The 27,136-nt window shown below is 60.3% G+C and overlaps 3 protein-coding genes and 1 long non-coding RNA gene across 7 annotated transcripts in view; 3 read left to right on the plus strand and 1 right to left on the minus strand.

Annotated features, from left to right (window-relative positions):
• CFAP65 (cilia and flagella associated protein 65) overlaps nucleotides 1-4,597 on the plus strand; it is a 34,915-nt gene extending 30,318 nt beyond the window's left edge. For all 4 annotated transcript variants that reach the window (XM_058300099.2, XM_058300101.2, XM_058300097.2 and 1 more), the window contains 7 exons: nucleotides 148-255; nucleotides 1,449-1,493; nucleotides 1,687-1,886; nucleotides 2,327-2,452; nucleotides 2,968-3,489; nucleotides 4,162-4,299; nucleotides 4,417-4,597. In XM_058300099.2, the coding sequence (XP_058156082.1) occupies nucleotides 148-255; nucleotides 1,449-1,493; nucleotides 1,687-1,886; nucleotides 2,327-2,452; nucleotides 2,968-3,489; nucleotides 4,162-4,299; nucleotides 4,417-4,549 (1,272 nt within the window). In that variant the 3' untranslated portion in view covers nucleotides 4,550-4,597. The remainder of the gene's footprint in view (nucleotides 1-147; nucleotides 256-1,448; nucleotides 1,494-1,686; nucleotides 1,887-2,326; nucleotides 2,453-2,967; nucleotides 3,490-4,161; nucleotides 4,300-4,416) is intronic.
• On the minus strand, nucleotides 2,457-3,421 carry LOC139439297 (uncharacterized). The gene is made up of 3 exons (XR_011649200.1): nucleotides 3,364-3,421; nucleotides 3,035-3,117; nucleotides 2,457-2,549 (listed from the first exon to the last, which is right to left on the minus strand). It is a non-coding gene; the product is annotated as an uncharacterized lncRNA (long non-coding RNA).
• Nucleotides 4,598-14,856: 10,259 nt separating the features above from the next.
• Nucleotides 14,857-17,685, plus strand: CRYBA2 (crystallin beta A2). Its single transcript, XM_004467732.1, has 4 exons — nucleotides 14,857-15,017; nucleotides 15,798-15,939; nucleotides 16,986-17,128; nucleotides 17,538-17,685. The coding sequence occupies exons 1-4, from the start codon at nucleotides 14,857-14,859 to the stop codon at nucleotides 17,683-17,685; spliced, it is 594 nt and encodes a 197-aa protein (XP_004467789.1).
• Nucleotides 17,686-22,466: 4,781 nt separating this feature from the next.
• FEV (FEV transcription factor, ETS family member) lies at nucleotides 22,467-25,768 on the plus strand. Its single transcript, XM_004467731.3, has 3 exons — nucleotides 22,467-22,518; nucleotides 23,275-23,349; nucleotides 25,182-25,768. Exons 1-3 carry the CDS (start codon nucleotides 22,467-22,469, stop codon nucleotides 25,766-25,768), a joined length of 714 nt encoding a protein of 237 aa, XP_004467788.3.
• Nucleotides 25,769-27,136: the final 1,368 nt, after the last annotated feature.

A 27,136-nucleotide genomic window follows, 5' to 3' on the forward strand; every position in this document is an offset into this window, starting at 1 on the left:
GAGCGGAGGCACGGCTCCATCCCTGGGAGGGCGGTAGGCTCTGAGAGCCTCAGATCCCCAGAAAGAGGCAGGGGCCGGCCCCTGAAAGTGTGGGGTCCCGTGGCACAGGCCCTCCAGACCTTGGCCTTGCTCCCTGTCCGGGCCCAGGTGTACCGGCGGGAACTCCTGAAGCGGTACCACAGGGAACTGCAGGAGTGGAAGGAGGAGAAGACACGCCAGGAGGTGGAGTTCACCATCACCGACAGGAAAGTGCAGGTGAGGAGGGCAGGCTGAGCAGGCCGCGGCCACCAAGGACCTTTCTAACTGGCCTCCCCAGGGGGCACAGAGGTCTATTCCGAGGTGGCCCTGTATGCAAAACTGGCCAGCCCACCATAAGAGATGAGCTGCCATTTGTCAGCCTGAGCGTAACTTCCCCATGCGCACTGGCTCTGCGCTGGCCACTGGGGCTGGGGGGAGTGAGACAGAGCTCACCTTCTGGTGGGAGGTGGCGTGGTATCGCGGTTTTGGGTGACAGCTCTGGAAACAGAGCCCCTGGGATTGATTCCCAGATTTCATAGCTTGTAGCTCTGGGATCTCGGCCAACTGATTTAACCTCTTCGCTCCCTTGACTGTAAAATGGGCGCAGTAGGGCAGCTGGAATTGGCTTCGGGGGGGGGGGGCGCCGATGAAACAAGACCAGCAATGAGTTGCTGATGATTGAAGCTGGGCAGTGGGTAATGGAGCTTCCATGGTAGCATTCTCTCCACTCTGTATGTTTGACTATTAAAAAGGTTCAAAATAAAAGTCTAAAAATATTATTTAATCCAAGTGAAATAGTACCTGCTTTGTGGGGCTGCTGTGAGGATTAAATGAGTGAATACATGGAAGGCCAGGGCCTGGCATCTGGCAAGTGGTCAGTAAACATGGATTGTTAGTGTTTGTGGGCAGCGGGCTGATAGACACGAGACGAAACGTCCTTCTTGGTTCCTCTCTGAGTTTCTTTCACCCCAGTCACCTCTGGGTCCACCATGCTGAACCCCAGAGAGGCACTGCTTCCCGCTGAAGCTCTGGCCCCACTGCAAACGCACACCAGTATCTTGGGAGCATGGGAGGAGGGGTTTCTGAATTCAGTCATAATAAGCGGGGGCCTTACTTCCTTCTGTCACCAAGCCACCAAGCCCCAGGGCACAAGAACCCAACTCCCTGGGGCGGCCTACAAAAGAGCCGTGGCATTTTCTTCTCTTTTCCACCACTGGATGCTCCTTGTCTGTAGGGAAAATGTCCAGCCCGCCACTTACCTAGGGAAGGTTCTGGAGAAGGGTGTGACTGGGAGTTGGGCAGAACCAAGAAGGTGGCAGGGCCTGGCATTGGCCTCAGGCCCTCTGGGGACCAGTAAAGGGGGGAGTGGAAAGGGGGAGCCTCTTTCAGGCCTCTTGCCATCCTAAGTGGGGGTCTCTCCGAGTCCACAGATGAGGAAATCCTGTACAGCCTGTGAAGCCAGGAAGAAGTACAAGGTGAGGCCCTAAACCCCAGGCACAACCCTTCAGGTAACTTGCGAGGGTCCTTGCTCCCTCCCGGAGAGCCCTCCAACCCCTGGCCCAGCCTCCTAAAGGGGAGGGACATGAGTGCTAAGGCGGGGGGCACACATCTGTGTGATGAGAGTGGGGTCCCCAAGCCCCTATCAGCCATGCCTCCCTTTTCCCAAAGACACTGCCCCCCATCAAGAACCAGCGGCCTCCCAACCAGCACGCCAGCTGGAACCTGCGGATCCCACAGGAGCAGTCGTCCTGGCCGTGCCCAGAGCTGCCCCAACCAGGCATGCTCCGCCTGGGCCTCACCGCTCGCGCCCACGCCACCGACTACTTCCTGGCCAACTTCGCAGAGTTTCCCTGCCACTTCTTGCACCTGTGAGTTCACGGGAAGGGGGCAGGCATCTCCTTCCTCTCCCTTCTGCTCCCTCCCTTCCAGAACAGGGGCTGCCCACTCAGCCCTTGGGAGGGAGGGGTTGGAGCAAGTGCAGTGGTGGTGTAACCAGCCCCCATTGCTGCTTAGGCCCTTCTGGGGAGGGGGTCAAGGCAACCAGAGTCCCCTGGGGAATCCAGCAAGTCCCCCCCCCCTTCCCACCTCGTCCCTTCCTTTTCCAACTTGGAGCCTTTCTGGATTCTGCGCTGCTTCTGAGCATTGAGGGTGATTCCAGAACACAATAGCATTGTATTTCCTTTAAGGCTGGAGGTTGTCCCAAACTCATCTATGTCCTTGGCCCGGGCAGCCAGCACCATTGCTCATACCCCCGAACCTGGCATGGCGGCTTGCCCAGGGCACTCAGAATGTCATGACCTGCCCCCAGGGAGCTGCCAAAGAGGAAGCCCCCCCAAAAGGAAGTGGAGACTTCTGAGCAACAATCTGAAAAGGGGACCCCTGTCTCCAAGGGAGAGAAGCAGCTCCTGGTTGACTGCCTCACCACCATCATCAGGTAATGGCCCATCTCCTGGATCCTCACTCTAGTGCTCCTTTCTCTGCAGCTCCTCCCAGCCACGTCCATGGCCCTTGAAGTCCCAGCCCTTCCCTTCCTGAAAAATAAAGAGAACTGTCTCTCAAAATCTCTCCGCTGGTGGCCCCAGACCAGCTGTCTAGAGGGATTCCCAGGGCTGGGTTCTGAGTTCTACCCCATCCATGGGTGGCAAATGAGGTTTGGCGCCAGCGCTCTGTCTGCCCAGGGCTCCTGCCCCTCATCCGTGTAACTCTGACTTCCTGACTCTTCCTCTACCATATAATATTCACCTCCAAGAATCCAGGGGGCTCAAGAATGACTTCCTCTGAAGAGAGGGTGAGAGGGGCAACTGAGCAAAGTCTCCCTTCCTCCACCCAGCTCTTGCTTGTGGACACAATAAGCAAGAGCCACCCCTTGGGAGCCCGGAAGCCAGGGCCCCTGAAGGGGCTGCGAGGCCCCTCAGCAGGGACCTTCTCCTCCTCCTCCCTGCCACCCAGGGGCCTGCTGGAGGACAAGAACTTCCATGAGGCTGTGGATAAAAGCCTGGTGGAGGAGGTGCCTTACTTCTGCCAGTTCTGGAGCGAGCAGTCGGCCAGATCCATAGCCCAAAGGAGGAACCTGCTGGTCCAGTCTCAGCTTCCCAACAACTGGGAGGACAAGAAAAGCAAAGATAAGGAGGAGGACAAACCAAGGTTGGGGAAGAAGGGAGGGAGGGAGGAGGAGCAAAAGGGTGAAGAGGAAGAGGAGGAGGAGTTGGAGGAGGAAGAGGAGGAGGAGGAAGAGGAGGAGATGGAAGAAGAGGAGGAGATGGGCAAGGAGGAGATGGGCAAGGAGGAGATGGAAAAGGAGGAGCCTGGGGAGAAGGAGACAATGGAGAAGGAAGAGAAGTCCACCTGGACAGGGGTGGAGCCCATCCTGCAGCCCAGATCCCAGGAGTCCCTGCAATGGCAGCGGCAGCAGCAGCTGAAAGCCATCCTGAAGGAGGAGCAGGAGCGGGATGAGAAGGAGGCCATCGGCCGGTGAGCAGCGGGGCCCAGGGAGGGTTGGCAGAGGCTGCGTGCGGGAGGATCGAAGGAGGCAAAAGCATGCTGGGCCGGAGGCCTCCCCTGTGCACATCTCTTCCCAACTCAGGGTGCAGTGACATCTGTTGGTAGCTTAAGGCTTTAGTGGGAATATTTACAGATCTGGAAGACAGGAAACCTGAGACCTCAGGGTTTTGCCTTGGGAGAGCCGGTTGCGAACCATTTACCAGCACCCCACTGTCGGGCAGGCGCTTAGCTCTTACCAAGGTCTTCTAAATGGGGTTCGAGAGCCAGGAGAGAAGTCTGGCCTCTTCTTTCCCTAGAATCGCTCTATGGACACTTTCTTTCCTTGTCGGGATTCCCTAGGTCCCACCCAGTCCCTTCTGCACCCTCACATCGTTGGCTACCTTTCCCCAAACCCAGTTCTGGGATGCAAAGCACGACTGGCAGGGTTGAATCCCACCACTGTGACGTTTGACACCTTGGCCTTCCTTAGCCATACTTTTGGCGTCTGTGAAGTTGGAACAAGGAGGCCCCAGCATGTTGGGAGGCGGGGAATAAATGAGAATCCCTGTAAAAGTTCGTGGCACACTGTCCCGCAGCGAGGGGGCGAGCAGAGAAGGCGAGTGCCAACGGCGGCGGCTCACCTCCTCCCCGTCCCGCCCGTAGGCTTCCGGCCTTCGCCAACCTGCAGGAGGCGCTGCTGGAGAACATGATCCAGAACATCCTGGTGGAGGCGAGCCGCGGAGAGGTGGTGCTCACCTCGCGGCCACGCGTCATCGCTCTGCCGCCCGTCAGCGCGCCCAGGTGGGGGCGCTCGGGGCCGCAGAAAGGTCTATGGCGCGGGAGGAGCAGCGGCCTGCGGGAGGCGCAGGCTCGGCCCGAATCCCGCCCCCACCCCGACCTGGAGGATTTGTCTTCCAGGATCCCGACCCCGGACGCGCCGCCGCAGACCCAGTCCCTGCAGCAGCTAGTGGAGGTGCCCCTCCTGGTCTTGCCACCCACTGCCAAGTTTTCGGGGACGCTGGTGCCCAGCCCCCCGAACGTGCCGCCCTAGCCCCTTTCCACGGCCCCGCCAGTAAAGCAGCTAGTCTTTGTTCCCCCATGTCTACCTTGACTTCATTTCCCCTTTCGCAGAGGGAACTCGCGCGTGCGCTCTGAGAGGCGCGGGTGGCGGGAGCTACCGGAGTTGACCTCAGCGACCCTGCGGGGACCGGGGGCTGGGAGGATGCGCCCCTCCGTTCCACGCGGCAGCCAGGCCAGAGTTCTCGCCGCTCCCTGCGGGGCACTGGAGTCGTTCTGGCCGGGGGAGGGCGCCCCTGGTCGGACTTGGCTGGCCTTGGCTGCAGCGTGGCGGGGTAGACACCCACTGAGCGCCAGCCCCGGTCGGCGCGGCACGTGGCCGCGCACCCCTGCTCTTTCTCCTCTTCTGAGGCTCGGGACCCCCAGGGTCAGCCCTTCTTCAGCCCCTGCTGCGCTCCTGGGACTCTGCTAAGAGGTTGGGAAGGGAGGAAAACCGAGGCACATCGCGGAGAGCCAGGAACAGGGTGCTGGGTCGCGGGTCGAGGTCACGGTTAGACGGCGGGCCACAGACCCTACTAAGCGATTCCTAGCGTGAAGATTCCCCAGAACAGGCAATGTCCCGCCTGTCTTAGGATACCCACTTCCTCGCTCCCCCCAGCCCCCTCCGGGCAGCCTCTGTCCTCTGCTCCCCCCCCCCTCAAGAGGCAGGTGGGTGGAAAAGTGACATCTGGTGTTGTTCCAGAGGCGCCCTGGTCCCGGGCACCCCCCGTACCACCCCCCCCCCCCCCCCCCCGCCCCGGGCCTCGGAGGAGCTCTGGCCCCAGAGCCCTGGAGGGGGCGGGGAGAGGGGCATGGGGGCGGGGGTGCGCTCCGCCTCCTCTGAGTCAATATTTGCTCCGAGCAAACGAGCACCCGGACAGGTGCGAGTGTATGTGTGCGTGTGTCCAGGGGCGGGGGCTGAAGAGAAAGTATAAGAGCCCGCTGAGCCCGGACTCCGGCACAAGCTCCGGGGCGTGGGCTGGGGACTAAGCCAAGCAGGGCCCGGCCGGCGGAGTGGGCAGAGGAGGCGGCGGAGGGTGGCCAAGGAAGGGAGGGGCGGGCCAAATGTGCACCTGCGGGGGCCGCCGAGGCCGCCGACGTGTCAGCTGCAGATGCGCGCAGGTGAGGGCGGCGGCTAGTCGGGAGCCGCGCGGCGCCGAGCTGGGGGAAGACCAGGACCGGACGACCACCGAGGGCCACGGCCAGGCCCCGGGCCCTCCGCTCCCGCCCCGCGACGAGCCCCTCGCACAAACCGGACCTGAGCGTTTTGTTCGTTCGGCTCGCGTGAGGCAGGGGCGGCCTCTCAGCACCTGCCTGGGGGCCCGGCCAGATCGCCACGCGGGCACCTGCTGTTGCCGCCACCATATGGGCGGGAGAAGTCCGTGCGCCGCTCCCGGGGGAGATCCGGCTCCCATCCGGCCCTGCCCGCTGTGCCCTGCCCTGCCCGCAGCTCCCGGGGGGCCGGGACTGATTCCGGGTGATCCCAGCGGAGCGGCCCCGCGGGGTAGGAAACGGGGCTGTGGCCCGGAACAGGAATCTTTCCGGAGGTGGAAACTGAATTCTGGTCTGGCTCTGTCCCAGCGACCTCTGTGGCCTTGGGCAAGTCATTTCCCAGCCTCTCCTTGGTTTTCCTATTTGCACGATGAGAGGGTTGGTCTGGCCTCTAGAGAGGGCCTCCCGAGCCCCTATATCCTGGTTGCTGGGCTCCTAGCCATTCCTTTGAGCCTATTGACCCAGAAGCCAGGGAGGTGTTGAGGTCTGGGTGGGGGAACTGAGGACCAAGACAGAGACTCACCCTGGCTCCTAGGGTTCCAGGTGCTGACATCTTGAGATTTCACTTCCCTGCCACCTCCCTGGCCCCTCTCTCGGTCACTCCAAGTCTGAGCTAGCCAGTCAGACTGAAAAGGACAAACATGGGGTCCCCAGGTGCAGTACTTCCCGACCTTCCTCGAACTTCGTCATCCCACATCCTCTGGCATCAGTCAGCCGGGGTGGAGGTGGATGTCAGTGGCCCTCAGTTCACATGGGAGCCCAAAATTAGCTGCAACTCAAACCTGGGGCCGCTCTCCCCCTTTCCCGTCAGCCACCGTGCTAAAGTCTGACATGGGGATGGGGAGATTTCCCCCAGTCGCTGGCCTCCTGCTTGGAGAACCCAGAACCAAGGGCGCTACACAGGGCTGAGCCAGGCCCGGGGGGCCCGTCTGTAGATGGAGGTGGGAAGAAGGCTCCTCTGACAGAGGTGAGGGGCTCCCATTTCCCCTGAGGTGAGGAAGCAACCTAGGCAGCCCCTAGGGAGATGAGAAACAGGGCCAGGGGTCACGGGCCCTTCTAGCTCCAAACTGGATGTTTCTTGAGCTGCTGACCTGTCCTCTCTACCACCACCCACTCCACCACTGCTCCTCACCCAACCGCCCGCAGGACCCACAGGCTCTGCTGAGTCCTTGGCACAGAGGACGAGATGGGGGAGGGGTGAGATGACAGATCCCAGGCAGGGCTGGGGCCAGCGGGGGCTGCAGCTCTTGGGCAGGCGTGGGGTGGTGGGTGGGAAGGATCATGGGTCCCCAGGTTGGGGTGTGTGCAGCCTCCCACTCTGGCCTCCCTGACCGGGCTTCTGTCCTGGGCTTCTTTCTGCTCCTTGCCTGGCATCAGCTGCTTTGCCTGTCAGGGGCCTGGCGTGGGGCTGGCCCGTCATCCCTGCATCTTTGATGGCTGCTTCTCCCATCTCCCCATTCATGAAAGGAGACCAGGGATCCCCTCTGGCTGGGATTCTAGACTCCAGGCCTGTACCACAAAGAGGTCTCCCCTTGGAATGACACCTGCCCACATTGCCCCCCCCTCCCAGATACACCAAGCAATCCTTGAGGAGAGAATGAAGCCACCCAAGTGGGCTCTGCTCTGCCTGGTGAGAGAGAACCCTTGTCCCTCCTCCCAGAGCCTACTTTCCCCAGGCGCCCACACCCCCACCCCCACCCACCCAAGGCCCGCATTTCCTGGCCCTGAGCTGGGATCTGGCCTCTGCTCCAGGCTGTGCTTTCTTGCCAGGCTGGGGCAGGGCCTCCAGGCGTCTGGCGGGCCTGCAGGTGCCGGGAAGGGAGGGGTGGGCTCAGCAGCTGGTGTGCGAGGCCGGGCGGCCCCTCCCCCTCCCGCTCAGAGCCAGAGTCTGCTTCCTGTCGTCCCTGTCATGGGTGGGGGAGGGAACAGGTAGTGGAAGACACAGAAGAAGGGACCGGGCCATTGGAAGGTAGGTGGTGGTGGAAGTGGAAACAGCTGAAGAGAAATGGAGAGGGAAGGAGCAAGAAAGAGATCCAAGAACATAGGTAGAAGGACAGATGGACAGACAGAGGATGTAGCTGGAGAGGTGGGAGAACCATGGGGCCCAAAGAATTGCAGACCTTCAGCCGGTGCGCGTGGGAGGCAGATGGGAGAAATCAGGGATGACAGAGAAAAGGGGCAGAGACGAGGTGAGCTCATGAGAGACGTACCCTCCAGAGAGATGAGGGATTTGAAGACATGGGGGCAGAGGTGGGGGCAGCCAGAGGTGGAAGGCGCAGAGCATGGCTAGGTGGGAAGAGCGTCCCCCCATATTGGGTTGGGAAATTACCCCCATCAGAGAAGAGAGAGATGGCTTTGGGGTGGGCTACAAATGGGTTAGCCCAGGCTTAAGGTGGGGGGCTGCCCCTATCTGGGAAGGCCCATCTCCCCCCCATTAAAGGGCAGAAAGTGCAAAGGGGTGTGCCTCAGGCCTGGGGCTGGGGGCTGTGAGCGTGAGGGGCATGGGTCTGACCCCCTCCGCACCCCATTTCTCTCCTGGTCACAGCTGGATAAACCACCAGCTGTACTGCCTGTCCTGCCCCCACCCATCCTGCTGATTCTGGCCCAGCCTTGGGACTTCTGGGCGTGGCGGCTACTCAGGGTCTGGGTGAGGGTGGGGGGCCTGGGAGTGGAGGCCCTGATGGGGGGGCTCATAGCCAGGTGCTAATCCCCATCCGGCCAAGGCGGTCCTGGAGCCTCGCTGACCTTCTTGGAGATTAGTCCCCATGGCGACCGCAGCAACTCGCCCCCTCACTCTGGCTGGGCCAGGTGGGTGGGTGGGTGAGGACAGAGGCAGGGCTGGGGTGGGAAGGAGGCTTTCAGAGGCGTCCCAGGAGTCTGGTCTGGGGGGGATCAGCAGCCAGCTTAGTTGACAGGGAAAAAACAGAGGCCTCAGGAAGGGGAGTGAAGGCGCAAGGCTCCATATGGGGCTCGGGAAAGCACCCGACCAGAAGCCAGGTCTCCAGCTCCACTCCCAAGGGTTCTTTCCAGGAGGGCAGAGGCCTGGGCAGGAACAAAGGCAACTGGGGTGCCCTCCTTGACACCCTCCTCCCCTCAACCCTCCCATCCCCACCAGCCCTCACAAACTGAACGGCTGGAAGGAATTGAGGCAGAAAGGGCCCTACCCTGAGAGGCGCTAGGCTGGCTTCCCCTGGGCCACCCTGGGGAGGGGGATGGAGATCCATGGCCATATCTGCTGCCCCGACCGACTCCCCCCCAGGCCTGCCCGGCCCCAGCCCCCAAGAGGAACCACGCAACTAAGCCAGCTCTAAGGACAACCAAAGCAGCAGCTAACATTTATTGGGGTTCTGTGCTTTACAGGCATTTAAATCCTCACAACTGCTCTTTGTGACTATTATTATCATTCCCATTTTACAAAGAGGAAAACTGAGTAGCAAACTACACGATTATCCAATTTATAAGCAGTGGAACTTGGATTTGAACTCTAGAGTCCATACTCTTAACCCTTCAGTGTCTGTGTGATGGTGGGTGGGTGGCTAGGGTGATGGCTCTCCACGTGACCATGGAATGGACATGTGTGCCTCTGAGGACACGGGTGTTCCAGCACAGCACCTGGCACATAGGGCATCTTTTGAAAACTTTGAGGAATAAGCAAAGGAACGAAAGTCTGCCCACAAGAGAGTGTGACTGTCGGGGTGTCTCCTGGACCCTGAACGAGACTATTCACTTGGGATGAGTGTGGCATCACATCCATGTGCCTGGCTCTGCGTGGGTGACTGCGAGTGTATATACGTGTGCATTCTCCGGGCGACCCCGTGTGAGGCCTGCTGCTTCGTCTCAGCCAGTGGGTGGTGATGAAAGCAGCCTTCGGTCTCCCTGGATGCTAGCCAGTTCTCCATCCCCACTGAGGGACAATTAAGAGGGGCTCTGTTTATACTGGGCCAGGACAAAGAGCCTGTGTGGGTGGGGCCCCCAGCCCCCTCAAGACCCATCTCTTTGGGGCCCAGCTGTCAAACCCTGGGGGAGCCAGGCTGGTCTCTGCTCCTGTGTTATCTCTGTCTCCCAGGAGACCGGACCTGGACAGCCCCGGGGAAGGTGCTCCTCTGCCTGTTCCTGGTTGCAGACCTGGGTGGGGGCAGGGAGCTGGGGAGTGGCAGGGGAGAGGAGGGGCTGCTGACCGTCCCCGGGGGGGGGGGGGGCAGCTGAGGCAGGGCGGGGGAGGATACCCTGCACAGGATTTGCATCTTCAGCCACCAAAGCCCTGGGTGATTTCCCAGGGAAATGAGGGGTGAGGCTGGGAGCAGGCGGGCTGGAGAGAGGACACTGGCCACCAGACCCCACTCAGCTACCCAGCAGTAGCTGATCATGAGAGAAGGGCTGATCATGGGATGGGGCTCTAGAGGAGGGAGTGTCGCTTCTCAGGGTTCTCGGGGCCTTCACCTGGGCAGGAGACTCGGGCGAGAGCACAGGATTAGGGTTGGCACTTCCTTTGTAGAATCTCCACGTCCCCTTTTGGTATAGGGGTCTGGATGGGACCTGAGGGCCTCACTGAGGGCACTCAGGATTGAATCCGAGGGTTTCTCTCTGGCCCCCCAGTGTCCATATGGGATTGGTGTTTTGGTAGAACCTGGAGTGAGGGGTCTGAGGATTTCCCTGTGGCATCTGAAAGTCCCTATATGGGATGGAGGACTGGATGGGGTGTGTGGGGGTGTGGTCTCTAAAGGTGATGAGGTCCTGTGAGATCTTGAGGTCTCTTGGAAGTGTAGATCTGGGGATTTGGGTTTCATGTCTACCTAACCCACCCCCACACCCACAGGCTGAGACCGGGGATGCGGAGGGGTAGGGGTGAGAGTGCTGAGCTGGCAAACAAAGCCACCTGTGCATCCATCCTTCAGGAAGCTCCAAGCGCAGCCAATCTGGGAAAACAAACAGGAGCAGCTGCTGGGGGCTGGGAGGGGGCTGGGAGGGGGAGGCTGGGGCGGGGATGTTTGGAGCTGGACCAGCCTGATGGGGAGAGGAAGAGATGGGGAGGGGGTCTAGCGTCAAGAAAAGGGCTAGAGACCCCAGAGTCCCTTTCTGACACACCAGGCAGCCCCTCCCCCAGCCCCTTCCCTGCCTCTTCCCTTCAGAAGCTTGTTTCTTCCTTTCTCACCAGGTCCAAGAGACTGGGAGGTTCAATGCCAGAAAGGAGTCTGCTGGGTTGTGGCATCCCTGAAAAAACAGGTCTTCTTGGGCCAACCAGCTACCAGCATGGTTGGTGGGAGTCCCTGTTTCTGAGAAAGCTACTCCCAGACAGTTAGAACCAAAAACCATGGGCTGACAGGGTGGGGCCGGTCAGACCCACAGGCCCTTCACCGGAGAACACTGGGGTACAGAGAAGGGAAGAGCCTGGCTAGCACCACACAGTACTTAGGGCAGAGCCAGGACCAGGACTCGCGCCTGCCCAAGGAGTGGGGGCCTTCTCACACACAGCCGCTCCACCCCAGATCAGGGCTGGGGCCCCTCATTCTAACCTGGACCTCGGCTGTCGTTCCTCTCCCAGCCCCCAACATCCCCCTCCTGCGAAATACAGACCTCAGCCCAACTCCTGGACTGCAAACTGCCCTTCCCTCGTGGAGCCCCCACCTCAGGGGTAGGCGCAGACCCTCGCCCCAGCCCCGCCCAAACAGCCCCTCGCCTGGGACAGCGCCCACGTCACTGACCAGCGCAGACGTGCTCAGCCTGACGCACTCGGAGCTGGCCCGCGGCCCACCCCCCCTTCCCGCCTCTGCCTCCTCCCCCGACCTGGGCCTCCCACCAGTTCCCACCTCTACCCCTCGCCGCCGCGCCAGTTTTCCGACCAGTGCGGCCCGCCCGCACCCCCTGGTGGCCGAATCCAGAATTTCTGGAGAGGGGGGAGGAGGAGGGATTCCTCAGTCACGCCCCTGCATAGACTCGACTGGTGAAAAGACCAGGACACGAGGCCTGGCTCTTGCTCCCCTCTGTAAGTTGGATTTCCCCCATTGTGGTATAGGAGAAAAATTTCCCCACTTGTGTTTGTCCAACCCCTCTAGGGTAGGAAGTCAGGGGACAGGTCCTGACCCCACCCCCAGTCAAACCTGATCCCTAATCCAACACAAATCCTCCTAACCTGGATTTTACACCTCCACCCCATGCCAAGTTCGAGGGCCCTATATATATATATATATTCAAGGGCCCTGCATTCTCGGCACTTGCCTTCTTTCACCTCATGATCCCCAGTTCCTCAACAATAAAAAGAGAGACCCAAGGAAGATTCCTGTTGCCCCCAGCACCTATCTTCAGCACCCAAGAACTTCAGGAACGGGAAGCCTGGTAGGATGGGCAAACCATCCCTCCACCCCCCATAGGAGAATTTCCTCTACCGTCCCCTTCCCCATGGACATTTAACCAACGCCTGACCACCTTGTTCATTTATTCATTTCAGAAATTTTATTAAGTGCCTACTATGTATCCAGCACGGTGCTAGGTTTGAGGATAACAACTGATGACAAGACAGACACAGACCCTGCCCTCTTAAGAGGAGCTTACACTCTAGAAAGGGAGACACTCAGCACCCATAAGTGGATGAAGAAAGCTAACTTTACAGAGTGTTAAATGCTATAAAGAAAACAGGGTGATGGAGAGGAAGAGTGCCAGGGATGACCTTCCCAAAGAGGTAAGAAAGAAAGAGCCAGCCATGCAAAGATCCTGCGATTAAGCCATTCCAAGGAAAGGGAACAGCAAATACAAAGGCTCGGGGATGGTGATGGGTTTGGCATGTTGGGAGAAAGGAAAGAGGACTGGGTGGCCACACCTGGCTTGTTTGAACCCTTTTAGTCATTGGAGATTGGATGAGGCAGTGGAAAGAGCACTGGATTTGGAGTCAAAATGTCCAAGGTCTAATCTTGCTCTGATGCTGGTTAGCTGTGTGAGCTGGGACAAGGCTCTTCACCTCCTTGAGCCTCCGTTTCCACATCTGTTCATGCAAACCCATCTCCTAGGGCTGCTCTGAGAGTCTATTAGGAAGCACTTGGCTTCTGGGAGCATCAGCAACATTAGTTCCCTTCCCAGTCGCCCCTCATGCGTTTGCTGGAATACACTCAATCAATCAAGAAGTCGCTATTTTGCCAGAAATTTTCATGTCATTGACAGCTACAGTGGTTAGGAATTCCTACTGCTAGTTGTGAGAAGAGTTCCTCCCTGGAGCTTTCCTTTGGACACCAAGACTCCTCCCCCTTCCCCTTCTCAGTGTGTTCCTCCCCCCCCCCCCACCTGGTACTGGGATTGTAGTGTGTGTGTGCACGCACGTGTGTGTGTGTAGGAACCTAGGACCTTCAGTCTAGGTTCACATTTCATTTGGGCCACCTCTCGGTTGTTCTGGAACCCCTCTGGGCTTCTGTCTTGTCGTCTGTGAAATGCTGGACAATACAGCACCTCCTACCACATCGGATTGAGTCGGTGAAAGAATTCGGTGAGACCAAACTTGTATTAATAAAAGTGCTGGGAAGCGGACTTGGCCCAGTGGTTAGGGCGTCCGTCTACCACATGGGAGGTCCGCGGTTCAAACCCTGAGCCTCCTTGACCCGTGTGCAGCTGGCCCATGCGCAGTGCTGATGCACGCAAGGAGTTCCATACCACGCAGGGGTGTCCCCTGCATAGGGGAGCCCCACGTGCAAGGAGTGCACCCCGTAAGGAGAGCCGCCCAGCGCGAAAGAAAGTGCAGCTTACCCAGGAATGGCACCGAACACACGGAGAGCTGACACAGCAAGATGCAACTAAAAGAAACACAGATTCCTGGTGCTGCTGGTAAGGATAGAAGCAGTCTCAGAAAAACACACAGCGAATGGACACAGAAAGCAGACAACTTGAGGGGGGAAGAAGGGGAGAAAAATAAATAAATAAATCTTTAAAATAAATAAATAAATAAATAAAATAAAAGTGCTGAGCAAAACTCCTGGCCTGTAATAGGCGCTCAATAATCTTCTGCTAGCCCTCAGGTGGTCGTTGGGACAGGAGCCCCCAGACCCGAGAGCTGTGGCAGAGAAGTGGGGTCGCCAGGTGACCTGGCAGCCCTAGGATTGAAACTTACTTCCAACTACCTTAGCGTTACTACTTGGTAATTATCATTCTTTACCACTTTGTAACCCCTGGACGTTCAGATTTCCTGCACTCAGCGCCGCCTTGCGACCAGTCCTAGTCATCACCTCTTCTCAGGTCCGCGGTAAGAGCCACTCCCGGAGACGCAGCGCTGGGTCTGGGAACGCACGCTTGGCAGAAAAAGGCAACAGTGGACCGATCCTCCAGGGAAAAGAGGACTGAGGGGCCCTAGTGTCGCCTAAAAGAGAGGCCTCGACCTAGGGTTGAGAAAAGGTGGAGTTTAGGTTCTGGGAAGAACTCGCGCGTCCCGAGTCAGGAACGCGCGGCCTTAGCCTGTCTCGGTGTGTGTGTTGGGGGCTGTGTTTGTGGGAGGGGGCAGAGCGGCCTGATGCCTCCATCACTGAGGCTTAAAGGCCAGGGACGGAGCGGTCTGTCCCGAGGCCGAGTGCGCTGTGCCTGGCTCAGGCCCCGGCGAAAAAAAAAAGCGCGGAATCAGCCTAAGCTTTGGCGAGCGCGGGACGGGCACCTCAGCACTTTCCATTGTGATCCCTGCGGGCTGGGGCGAGGTCGGCGGCTGCGGGAAAAGCCTCGGCTCCCCGGGGAGACCAGAGCTGCCCAGAGCCCGCCTGCTGACTCAGCCCCCCACCCCAGCCCCACAGCGAGAGAAAGTGAGGGCCGGCGAGCGAGGCCTGGGTATAAAGCCCGGCGCGCTCTGCCCGCGCGCAGCCTTCCCATCTTTCCATCTGCCCCGCGCACACCAACCCGGCGAATACTCGGTACCAGGGATGGGTCTCTTCCGGGCGGGGGGAGGGGGACGAAACAAGGGCGAAACGCTCCATGCCCGGCTCCTTCACCCTGCACCCGGGTTGGGACGGCTTAGCCAGGGAGGGGACTCGCTGAGCGTGGCGACCCTCTCTTCCTGCCCGCAGAAGCATGAGCAGCGCCCTGGCGCCGGGATCGGCGCCCGCCTGCCTCACCCTCTGGGACGAGGAGAACTTCCAGGGTCGCTGCTGTCGACTGCTGAGCGACTGCGCCAGCGTGAGCGAGCGCGGCGGCCTGAGCAGAGTGCGCTCGGTCAAGGTGGAAAATGGAGCGTGAGTGATCGCCTGGCCGCGACTAGGCAGGGACCCAGGACGCTGGGCTCGCGGGGCCCAAGCTCCAAGCCTGAAACCTCAGCCTTCAGCCCTGGTCTTCTTGATCCTAAACCCTGAGAGTGACCCACCAACGTGGGAAATCCCACGGCCTCCTCAAGTCTCCCCACTCGCCCTAAGGCAGACATGTAAAGGAGAGTGAGTTCTCGCATGAGCTAAAGCGATAAAGGCAAGTAACCTGCCCCTTGTCGGCTCGGACCGGGCTGGCCAGAACTCGGAGTTCCGAGTGTAGCCATGTTCTCTCCAAAGTTTTCCTCTGTTTAAAGTTGGATGGCTAGATAATCTGTTGAACAAAAGAAGCCACCCCCCTCCCGCTGGCTAACCCCTGGTCTCCTAGAGCCCAGCATGGGGCCTCCGGAAGAGCTGCGGCCCCAGTAGTGCCACCGCAGGCTGGAAGGGCCAACGCCTCCCTATGCAGGCACCTAAATCCTTGAAGCAGGAGCGCTTGGTCTGGTGAACTGCATGACCTGGGAAATTCCTTTCAACCCGGCGGCCCTGAAAGGGAAGCCTCAGCCCTCAGACCCAGGATAGCAGCTGGTTTGGGGGTTATCACCCTCGAGAGGTGCTAGATCTGCCATGTGATGGGTGTGTTAGAGGGGAGAGCCTGGGGTTGGGGTAAAAGACAGGGTTTCTCGGTCTTTTCGATCACTGCAAGCAAAAGGGAGGGGGAGGAAGGAGAGTGGCAGGAGCAGATGCCTCCCAGCTCCCCTTTCCCTTCCCCAGTTGGGTGGGCTTCGAGTACCCCGACTTCCAGGGACAGCAGTTCATCCTGGAGAAGGGCGATTATCCTCACTGGAGCGCCTGGAGCGGCAGCGGCGGCCACCACAGCGACCAGCTGCTCTCCTTCCGGCCAGTGCTCTGTGCGGTGAGTACAGCCCGCTCTCCCTCCTCCTCGCTCTGCCTCCTAGCTCCTGGCTCAAGGCCCTGGTCCCACCACGGCACCCCGGAACCACATCCAGCCCCCCGCATGAGGGTGTAAACCCAGCCCTCAGATGGGCGGTAGTAGTATCATTTCCCAGAGCGAGAGGAGAATCAGAAGGTTGGGATTGTGGGCGTTGCGCAGGCGGCTGGCGATCAGCACCTCGGACAGCGCCCACAAGTCCCTCCCATCCTGCAGTCCATACATATGAGCCCCCTGTCCTCCCGCAACCGAGTGTGGTCGGGGGTGGGTGAGGGTGGGTAGGGGTGGGCTGCTGTTAGCTCCATAAATAGGTGTGAAAAGGGGCTCGAAGGGGCAAAGTGACTTGCCCACGGCCACGTGGGTTAACATGGAGATGAGCCTAGAACTCAGGGATCAAGTTTGAGAAGAAGGTCTGCCTTACTGTGTGTGAGGGGGGCAGGCCTTGTAATGAATCAAATACACCGGAGAGGAGGGTTTCACTTCCCATCCGTGCTGACCTAGGCACGGTTCTGGTGAGGCCTGGAACTGGAGACAGCAGGGCAGAGAGCAGGTGCTGAACCAGCCCAGTCTCTCCATTCTAGGAGGCTGAGAAACTCTTCAGGAGAAGGTCCTGGAGTTGGGGAAGCCAAGACCAATGCTGAGACCCTAGCCTGTCCACTCTGGTCTGTCATCCAGTGCCCTTTAGTGGTGGGCGGGGGACTGAGTGGTCAGAGAGGCCCTCAGGAAACCTGCCTTGGGAACCTCTGAGTTTCCTCCTCCTAAGCAGGTCCCTGCCACTAAGATGCCCTCCAGCCCTGAACTAGAAGGGTCTCTGGGAACCTCCCCAAAGCCACAGGAGGGGCCAGGTGGGGGACCTCTGAGCTTCTCAGCTCCCCGACTGCCATTTTGCTGATGGGGTGAACTCTGGGAGCATTTGTGGGACAGTAGGGTGGAGGGATTGGGACTGAAAATGCCTCCATCCATACTCCCTCGGGAGGGTCTGACTCCCTCACCATCTTCCTGTGCCTCAGAACCACAGCGACAGCCGGGTGACACTGTTTGAGGGCGATAACTTCCAGGGTTGCAAGTTTGAACTCAATGATGACTACCCATCCCTGTCCGCCATGGGCTGGGCCAGCCAGGACGTGGGTTCCCTCAAAGTCAGCTCTGGAGCGTGAGTCCAGTGGCTTGAACAGGGGAGGTGGAGAGAAAAGCAGGGAAGCAATGGGGACTGGGGAGGCAGGTGGGAAAGAGATGATGGGACTGGGAGAAAGGGGGAAGTGAGGTGATGGACTCTGGGAGAGAAGGAGGAGGCAATAAAAGAATAGGAAAGAGGAATGACATAGGGGTAGAGGAAGGGCTTGGAAACATTGGCGAGGGGCAATGGGAGGTGGGTACAGGAGACAAGATGAGGAAGGTGGTAGGAAACCCAGTAGGCAGGGCAGGGAGATCCATATTCAGAAGATGGGAGTGAAGGTGTTGGGCTGGGAATAGAAAGCCTAGTGGAGGACATGGGTGGGGGTCTGGGAGATGCCAGGGGAGGTCAGAGTCTACTCATCACCCCTGTGCCCTCACTGGCCTAGGTGGGTGGCCTACCAGTACCCAGGCTACCGGGGCTACCAGTATGTACTGGAGAGGGACCGGCACAGTGGAGAGTTCCGTACCTATGGCGAGTTTGGCACTCAGGCCCACACTGGGCAGCTGCAGTCCATTCGGAGAGTCCAGCAATAAGCTCTGCGACCCCAGACCCCTCACCTGAGGACCCCGCAATAAAGACGCCTGAACCTGCCTGTCCCTCGTGCCTACTTCTTGCTTCTTCATGTTGTGATCTCCATCCTCATCCCCCAGAAGGTCCCTCCCTGCCAACCTGACCCCTCAGGCTCCAGGACCCTTGACCATGGAGCATAAACTGGCTTGGGATATATGTGAGCAAGTTTTGATGGGGCTAAGAGGAAGCAACTAGTAGGAATCTTGGAGCTCCTTTAAATACAACCAGTCCCACATTCTCTCCTAGGTAAAGTCCCATCAGCATGGCTAGGGGTACTATGAGCCCAGATGGCACCTTTGCCATCCTTTGGGTGGGATGGACACAGCCCCACAGCAGGGCTCCTAGCTGGATTTCAACCTCCATGGTCCTTTTGGGTCAGGTACTTTCGTGCAGGGCAGAACCCGCCTACCCAAAAGCAAACGCCTCTCGGGTTCCTCTGTAATCCCCAGGGTATTTCTAGCCTTTCTCTTGACTCTGGTTCCCGATCCCAGCCCAGGGAAGCCTGCATCTCTTTCCTCCATTTCCAGCTTTATAGTATCATACGCCTTAGAGAAGAGCAAGGGTGCGAGAGGAGGAGCTAATGGGAGGCCCCACTGCCTCCCAGGGCCCTCTAAGGGAGACACTCCCTCTCCCTGAGCCCGTCCCTAGACCCCTTTTCTGAATAACAGTCCCTTGCATGGAATTGAGCTCCAGCATTTGCAGAGCACTTTCATACCCTTCCTCCCAGCTGATCCAAACAAGCCCATCTGGAGGCAGAAGGGAAAGCGCTAATGTCTTTGTCCAGTTGAGCCCAGAGAGGCGATGTGATTTGCTCAAAGCTTCACGGTTGTGCACAGCCAGACCAGGACTTGAACCAAGCTCTTCCTCTAGGTTCCATCTGCCACAACTCTTCAGAGGGCTAGAGAGCTGGAGAGGCTACCTTCAGCCACTGTCCCCAGTTCTGGGGCAGGGGGCAGAAGCCCACAGCCTGGGGGCGGGGTGCTGAGTGTAGTAGCAGGCATCAGAGTCCCTAGCGCCACCGCACTTTCTACCCAGCTCCCACTTTGACTCAGTGAGTCATACCCCCAGCCCCTTCTGGGCAGGGCTTCCCAGGGCCCTTCACGGCTCTTGCATTTTCAAGGCCCAAGTGGATCTGTCAACATGGAGAGGTGGCTCCACAGCCGAGGGGAGGCAGGGTGATGTCAGGGCACAGCCGGACCTGGGCTTGGGCAGTCCCCAGGGTCCCCACTGTGGGAAGTTGGGCAGCTGCTCCCTTGGGAAGAACTCTGGACCCCAATCAGAACACCTGGGGCCCAATCACATAGCATCCCTGAGCCTCAATTCCTTCACCCACAAAAGAGTCTATTCACCCCTGCCTTGTCTCCCAGAGTTGCTGTGGGGATTCCAAGAGAAACCCCTGGAAATGCTTGCTCGTATAATGGAAAAACATTGAGGCAGCCGACATAGGGCCACCCTCCCTCTGCCTGCCCTCAGAGATTGCAGCACTGGCCAGGGTGGGGCCGGGGTGGGGCGGGGCAGGACCCAGGGACAGACTTCTAGGCAGGGCATAAATTCTGCCTTCACCTGGATGGGCTCTGGAGGGCATGATCCCTGTTGAATTTGATCCTCCTAACATTCTCCATTCTCCATCTATTTCACTGATGAAGAAACTGGGACTCTGAGAGGGAGAGGCCTTGATGAGGTAACTCACTTAACTGGTAACAAAGCCAGGACTTGAACACAGGGCTCCTGACCCCAGATCGAGACTAAGCTGAGCAGTGTCTAAAAGTTGCACGCTTCAGCAGAGCCCCAAACCTCTGTGGGTCCCAGAGGAGCCTGGGATTCCTGATTGGTCACAGGTTCCTCCCTGTCCCCCTGGGGGATGGTAATATTAACAATAGCTAGCCTGTTCTGAGCACTCTGTGTGTCTTATCTAAACATTATAACCCTGTATGGTAGGCACTACAATTTCCATTATACAGATGAGGAAACTGAGGTGCAAAGGTTAGGTAAGTTACCCAAAGTCACACAACTATGCAATGGCGGAGCCAAGACTTGAACCCAGAACCCAAACAGACTGGCCTGCTTTGAGGAGAGGTCTGTGGGCAAAGGGAGATTTGATACCCACCCTCGGCTGAGCTGCCCTTCTTTCAGGAGGCACGGTGGCAGTTGGGAGGAGTCAGCGAGGCAGCTCCAGGAACAGGCAGTAGAACCCTAAGTAGCCCACTCCAGCTCTCTGACATCAGTTTCCCCATTTGCACAATGAGGATGTCGATCTCTTCTGCTAGCTAGTACCTTCCAGGTTTTCCCAAACGCCTGCCACCTGCCCCTCAAAGCCAGGGGCACTTTCACCTCCCATCCCCTCCCACTTTCGTCGGGCTGCGGGCTGCCCCCTCACCCAGCCAGGGTCAGAAGGGGTGGAGGGGGGAGCTGCCAGGGACTCAGCCCCAAGCAGCCTCTACTCGGCCTCACCTCAGCCTGAGGGGATCTAGGGGAAAGAGGAGGGTGCCTCCCCCTTGGCACCGCCAGGGTCCTTAGGGGATCAGGGGATCCTGGGTAAACTCTCTCCCAGGTCCCTCCAGCTGCTGGAGCATCCGCAGTGGGTCCCGGGCACCAAGTGTGCACAGTCCATCCTTTCTCATCTGGGAGCTGGGGTGTTTGGGTAGACCCCTGCTCTGAGCACCCCTCCGTTCTGTCTAAGCCTCCTGCTGAGAGAGTTAAGTGGGTGGACTCCCCTGCTCTACCCCCACCCCCCTGTACCCCCACAGCTCTTATCTCTTGCTTCTTGGACTTAGGGAAGCACAAAGGAGAGGGTTCCGGACCTCGGCCACACTCTCAAGGCCCTCCCATCCTTCAGAGCTCTGAGTTTGATTCCCAGGGAGTATTCCAACCTCAGACCTTTGCTCCCACTAGATCCCATGTCTACATCCTGAAGCCACCCCCCCCCCCATCCCTCTAGGACCTCCTAGGTTTCCCCCACTTGTCCCTAGACTCTCCCTGGCTCCTTCATACCCCAGCCCTCTGCACCCTTCGCCCTCTGAGAGAACAGGCAGAAGTTACAGCAAGTGGGCATTAGCAGGGGCCCTTGCAGGGCATAAGGAATGGACTTTCCAGCCATCCTCAGCCTGGTGCTCTGGGGCCAGGGATCCTGCAGGAGAGCTGCCCACTCCAATCCATGTGCTCCTGAGCCCTACCTCCTGGACTCAAGCAGTGGGAGGGCTTACTGATTCTGACAGTAGCCACAAGATGCCGAGTGGCTGCAGAGGGCAGGCTCCTGACCCTGGGCCTCATCTTCAGCCAGTATCCCTCCTTAGCCTGTCCCTCCAGAGTTAGGAAGCCCCACAGCTACCCAGAGACATTAGTTCTCCTGGGAACCAGGTGGAAAGAAACCTACCTGCCTGGGTTGCTAATAATACAATCAGTATTTTTGCCCAAGGTGAGAAAAGGGTATCTGTTTTCCTAGGGGATTTTGGCTTCTAGTTGCCCCTTGGGCTGAAGGCCTTGCACAGAGCACAACTTGCATAACTGAATGGGGCCAGCCTTGTGTTAACCCCTCTATCGCTAAGAGAGCTAGGTACAAATTGCTTCTTGGGTCAAGGATAACCATGATAGAGAATAACTGCAAAGGTGGTGGGTAGACTGGGATGACAGGGGATGGGGAACGATGGGAGAGAAATAATTGCAGGGGAAAGGGGAAGAGAATCAGGAACCTACCAGGAAAAGTGAGCACAGACTCTCAATGTTTCTAGAGCTCGTCCCAGGCTAGCCACAACTAATTTATGGGGACACAATGAATGAGAGAAAGGGAAGGAGAGAGGGAGAGGAGCCTGGGACTAGGAGACGGAAGAGGAAGGAGACACTTTGAAAGCTAAAGGGGATAGGGGCAACTCAAGGGAAGGGTGGGGACGACAAGGCAGGAACAGGGGCGAAAGGGAGACAGACAGGAAAGGGGATCAGGTCTCCAGGGAAGAACAGAGAGTGGGAAGGGAGGAGGGGGGAGAAGGCGCGGGTGTTGGGGAGGGGGGGCGCGGAGATAAAGGGAGCAACGGCTGCTGGGCCCGGAGCGCAGCGACAGGCGAGAGGGAGAGAAAGCGGAAATTTAAAAGTGAAGATGCAGATAACGCAGCCTGGAGACGGGAACCCGGTGCCGGTGGGGGGAGGAAGGGGGAGGAGAGTGGAGCAGTGAAAAGTGGGGGGGACGGGAGGGAGGGAGAGCTCTGGGGAGGGGGCTGTGGCCTCTGGAGTCAGGGGTAGGGCCGGGTACCCGGCCCCATCTCTGTTTGCAGAGTTCAGGAGGCGGAAAAGAATTGCGCTCCGGGTGCCGGTCAGAGCGCGCGGCCCCGGCCCATCCCCCGCGCGTCTCCCGGGCTGCGGGGCGCCGAGGACTGCCGGGTGCGCTTGGCTGAGGCACCGCGCATTGGAGACTTTATTGCGATGGGGCGATAAAGGGGGCGGGGGCGGGGTCCGGGAGGCCTAGGCGGCGGTGCTTTAATTAAAACGGAAATTGCGGCCCCTGCCCGCTCCGGGGCCGGAGGGTTCCTAGCAGCCTGGTAGCTGGGAGCATCGCTCCAGGACCCCCATCCCTCGCCACACCCGGGCTGCCCCCTCCCGCCAGGCCCCGCTGGACCCGGGCGCGGTCTTCTTCTCCCGCTCACCCACGGTCGCCTCGGGCGGGGATCGGTGCCCCAGAGCGCAAAGCCTGACGCACTCCCCCTCCCCCCTCTTCCCCCACCCCCCACCTCCCACCGCCCAGTCCCCGGCGGCGATGAGACAGAGCGGCGCCTCCCAGCCCCTGGTGATCAACATGTACCTGCCAGGTACCAGGGACCAGCGGGAGCTGAAGGAACTGGGACCCGGGCGGGAAGTTTGGGCTCTGGGATGGGAAGGGATGGCCGGGGACTAAGGGAGGGGGGCGCGGTCCGAGGACTCCGGGATCCTGGAGGGCTGAACATTCTAGGACATTGGTGGGAACCTTAAGGCAGATGAAGAGCTTTGGGGTTGCGCTGTGCGGTCTAGAGGACTCGACCAAGTGAGAAGACTGAGAAACGGGGAGGCCAAGGGCGCGGGCTCAGCGACTCTAAAGAGCCTGTCGTGGGGAGCAGGGGTCATCGGCGGACAGGGGGACTGTGCGCGAGCAGGGTGGGGGACTGTGGTCAGCAGGGCGTCGCCACTGCGCCCTCGCCTCTCCTCACCTCCGTGCTCCGAGCGTTTCCATCCGCCGGGCCCTGCAGGCACCCTCCTCTCTCCTCTGCGATGGGCTCCGCGCGCTCAGGCTCTGCCGGCACACCCCCCGCTGGGCTTTATAAGGCTCCCGCCGGGCCTTTCGGAAAACGGATTTCCTTTTTCCTGGACGCGTTTCCTGACTTGGGCGCTGCGGAGGGGCTCCGCGCCGCGCACGCCGGGACCGGACTCCGGGAGGAGGAGCCCGGTGGCCCGGGCCCCCTGCATCGCGCCAGGGTACCAGGGCTCACCCCAACACCCCCCACACACCGTGCGCTCTGGCCCGGGGCCCTAGCCGTCGAGCCCACAACCTCCGCCTTGTCCCGCCTCACTGCTTTCTCCTGCTGTCGCAGATCCCGTCGGAGAAGGCCTCTTCAAGGAAGGGAAGAGCCCAGGCTGGGGGCCCCTGAGCCCTGCGGTGCAGAAAGGTGAGCTGCGGACGCGAGGGCATTGGATTGGGTGCCTCCAGAAGGATCGGCGTCGCAGCCATCCCGACGGAGAGTGGCAGCGAGATGCATGCTGGCTCCTGGGAAGCGGAGGGTCCGGACCTGAGCTTGGGGGCGGCCCCGGGGCGGGAGGAGGTGGGCATTCACTTGCCTTTGAGTCCCAGGGCTGGACTGCAGGTGAGAGGCAGCTGGGGAGGGGCCTGGGCCCCCTCTTTCTTTGCTGTCTGTGGTTTGCACGGCTTTGGAGCCCAGGCTAAGGGGCTTGGCATCCTTTCCCTGCTCACAGAAACAGCACAAGGTGGGGTACCTCCTGGCAAGGGGACTCCGGAATCACTCTGTCCATGTAGGGTTGGGCCACCTAGCAGAGAGGCCTGTGCTTCCTGCCTCCCGTGCCTGCGCATCTGGGCTCTGCGGGCCAAGTCCCCCCGGGGTGGACAAATTGCCGTTGTCTTTACCCTGCTGGCAGGGGGGATCCCGGAGCTGGCAACAGCTCCCCACAGCCCCCACCCCAGACGGTACCCTCGATCTCACCAAGTTACAGTAACCGCAAAAACGAGGTTGGCAACTGCTTTATCCCAGAGGAACACCACGCCCAGCAGGAGCGAGCGTGCAAGCCTCCGATGTCACTCCATCGTCGGTGCCAGGTGCACATTTTTACCCAAACCTTCCCCGTTTTTTCTGACCCTAAAGCTCAACCATCCCGACCTGGGGCCAGTCAGCTGCTTGCTGGGCTGTTGTGTAAGACAGTGTTGAAATGATGGTGGAAGGCACGCCTGAGTTCTGAGCCGGTGGTTGAAAAAGAGGGTTTCACCAGACTCGATTTGAGGCAATGATCAGGCACCTTCACAAAAATCCGTTTAATTCTAAATGAGGGGGGTGGGGCGGTAATTGTATTAAGATCAGGATTTGACTCCGACTGTCTGAGGCGACAAGAAAGGGGAGCCGGGAGTTCTAGGGCTTCCTGTCGTCTCGCCGCCCTCCTCCAGCCATCCCGAAATCAGACCGGGCAAAGGAGCCGCAGGCCTGCCGGGGATGGGGGAGGTCTCCAGAAAGCCCGGCACAGCGGCTCTCTTCTCTTGAAAGCTCTGCATCGGATCCCAGGGAATTATTTCACCCTCGGGCACCGGGAATCCCGCCTGTTCCGAAAAAAAAGGCGGAATCCGAGCAGCGCCAGTGCAACGTCCTGAGCAGCCCACGGCTGCTGGCGTGGGGAGCCCGCTGAGACCCTGTCCCTCCTCTCACAGGCGGAGGAGCCCGCTGTCCCCATTCCCGTCTGGTATCAGAAGGAATTCAATCGCCGCCCCTTGTTCCGCTCAGGCGGGACCTGTCCAGATCTATGACTTCGCGGGGCGGGAGCTGGGTCTTGTCCAGTTTTGGCCGGGACGGTCCTGCTGCACACCTGCCCCTTCCCTTCTGGATCTCTGGACGTGGTCCAGCCGGGATGCGACCGTCAGCCACCTGCCGAGGACCGCCCAATGAGGCTGTGCAGGCCCTGCCCTGCATAAGGGCCCCCGCCAAGGTGGCGAGTAGGGGCTGAAATCTGGCCTCAGCTCGCCTTGGAAAGCCGTGTGCCTCGGGGCGCCGCTTTCCCCGCCACTTCTCACAAAGAAGTAGCTCCTAAGGGGGAGCCGTGTTTCCGTCGTGCAAACGCGCTGGCAGGACCAGGGACCGCTCCCTGATCAGCCCCTCCCCAGCTGGCCGCTCCAGCTGCGCCCAGCTCCACAGCTGGACGCGTCCTCTCCCTCCCCGACGCCGGTCCCCGCCGGGGCAGGGTGGGTCTCCCCGCAGGCCGCTGACCACCCCCCTCCCCGCAGGCAGCGGGCAGATCCAGCTGTGGCAGTTTCTGCTGGAGCTGCTGGCCGACCGCGCGAACGCCGGCTGCATCGCGTGGGAGGGCGGCCACGGCGAGTTCAAGCTCACCGACCCCGACGAGGTGGCGCGGCGCTGGGGCGAGCGCAAGAGCAAGCCCAACATGAACTACGACAAGCTGAGCCGCGCGCTGCGCTACTACTACGACAAAAACATCATGAGCAAGGTGCACGGCAAGCGCTACGCCTACCGCTTCGACTTCCAGGGCCTGGCGCAGGCCTGCCAGCCGCCGCCCGCGCACGCCCACGCCGCCGCCGCCGCCGCCGCCGCGGCCGCCGCCGCCCAGGACGGCGCGCTCTACAAGCTGCCCGCCGGCCTCGCGCCGCTGCCCTTCCCCGGCCTCTCCAAACTCAACCTCATGGCCGCCTCGGCCGGCGTCGCGCCCGCCGGCTTCTCCTACTGGCCCGGCCCGGGCCCCGCCGCCACCGCCGCCGCCACCGCCGCCCTCTACCCCAGCCCGGGTTTGCAGCCCCCGCCCGGGCCCTTCGGTGCCGTGGCCGCCGCCTCGCACTTGGGGGGCCATTACCACTAGACGGGGCGACCGGGTGCCGCGCGGCCTCCTCAGGTGCCCGGAACCTCGTCCGGTGCCATCGGCGTCCTGGGGATGGGGCCCGGAGCCTCCTCCAAGCCCCCTTGAGCCCCAGATTTTACTCCACCCGCCACGCTCTCCCCTGCGGACGCGGCGGGAAGCCGCCCCCATTTTTCTTTAACACTAGGTGTGCCCCGGCCTCTCGTCCCAAGCCCCCGGGGAGGGCTGCGGTGGCTCCGTTTAATCTCCACCTCTTCCAGGGCTCCAGACTCCCGAAGGGGCTTCCCGGGCCTGCTCTGCTTTTTTCTCCCTCCACCTGCACTTTGGCCAGGGACCTGGAAGTCCCCTATCTTTCCAGATATTTCCTTACTTTTTCCTCCTCCGGGTTGCTGCCCCCGACCCCAGCCAGTGGAGGCCTCTCCCCGGGGCCTAAGCGGGCTTGGGAAGGGCCGCTGCCCCCATAAGAAGTCTAGTAGCTTCGCCCCTTTCCTCCCGATGACCCCACCACCGCGCAGGGCGGTCCACTGTGTTTCTATTCCCTTCCAGTCCCATTAAAGCTCCCGAGCTCCTCGTTGCCTCCTCTCGCCGTTCTTTGCTGCACCAGAACCTTTTTGCAGGACAAAAGGAGGGAGGAGCTCAGTCAGGCTTGAGGAGAAAGGCCCGTGGAGGAAGAGCTCGAGGGAACGCGGGCGAAGCAGCCTCGCGTGCTGTTAGACCCCAGCAGCGAGGCGTCCCTGATGGGTGGACCCAGCCGAAGAGGGGGCTCCCCAACCCGACCACCGGCACACTCGCCCGGCCTTCCACCCCATCCCAGGGTCCGTGCCAACGTGCAACGTATTTCTCCTTCGCCCCCCTCTCCCCCACCCTTCCACCTGCCCCTCATCCCATCCCAACGTCCATCCCACCTGTCTCGTCTTCACCCCATCTCACTTTTCCCTCGGCCCACTTCTCACTGCATTTCTTGACCTTCACCCCTTTCCCCATCCAGCCCTCACTCCGACTCTCTCTCACCCTCACGCACAAACACAACTCCCCACCGCCCATACCCTCATCGCTCTCTTGTCTCTGGATCTGTCTCAGTTTCAAAGGGGGACCTCTCGTCCCCCTGCGCGCAGGCCCGCGGCTGCCTGGCTCTGTGGCCGCCGGCTGCCCCTCCTTCTCGCGGGTAGCGCGCGCCCTCTGCTGGTCACAGCCGGGTAAGCCAGGGTCTGGTTGGGAAGGCCCCGCGCAAACCTCGCCGGCTTCCCCTCCGGCAGCACGGAGCCGCCTCAGGCCTCCTTCGGCCTTCACAGACGAGGCGGAAAGGCGGAACCCTGGCCCTGCAGCCCGGGCCAGGCCTCGGGAGGTCGGGGAAGTCTGTCCAGTGAGTCA

The sequence above is a fragment of the Dasypus novemcinctus genome, chromosome 7 (assembly GCF_030445035.2).
Source record: "Dasypus novemcinctus isolate mDasNov1 chromosome 7, mDasNov1.1.hap2, whole genome shotgun sequence".
NCBI classification, from domain to species: Eukaryota; Metazoa; Chordata; class Mammalia; order Cingulata; family Dasypodidae; genus Dasypus; species Dasypus novemcinctus.

Excerpts from the sequence above, each read along its gene's own strand:
- FEV (XM_004467731.3), top strand. The coding sequence starts at position 22,467 with ATGAGACAGAGCGGCGCCTCCCAGCCCCTGGTGATCAACATGTACCTG. Across the intron at positions 22,519-23,274 it reads GATCAACATGTACCTGCCAG|ATCCCGTCGGAGAAGGCCTC; the intron begins GTACCAGGGACC and ends CTGCTGTCGCAG. Across the intron at positions 23,350-25,181 it reads GAGCCCTGCGGTGCAGAAAG|GCAGCGGGCAGATCCAGCTG; the intron begins GTGAGCTGCGGA and ends CCCTCCCCGCAG.
- CRYBA2 (XM_004467732.1), top strand. The coding sequence starts at position 14,857 with ATGAGCAGCGCCCTGGCGCCGGGATCGGCGCCCGCCTGCCTCACCCTC. Across the intron at positions 15,018-15,797 it reads GTCAAGGTGGAAAATGGAGC|TTGGGTGGGCTTCGAGTACC; the intron begins GTGAGTGATCGC and ends TCCCTTCCCCAG. Across the intron at positions 17,129-17,537 it reads CTCAAAGTCAGCTCTGGAGC|GTGGGTGGCCTACCAGTACC; the intron begins GTGAGTCCAGTG and ends TCACTGGCCTAG.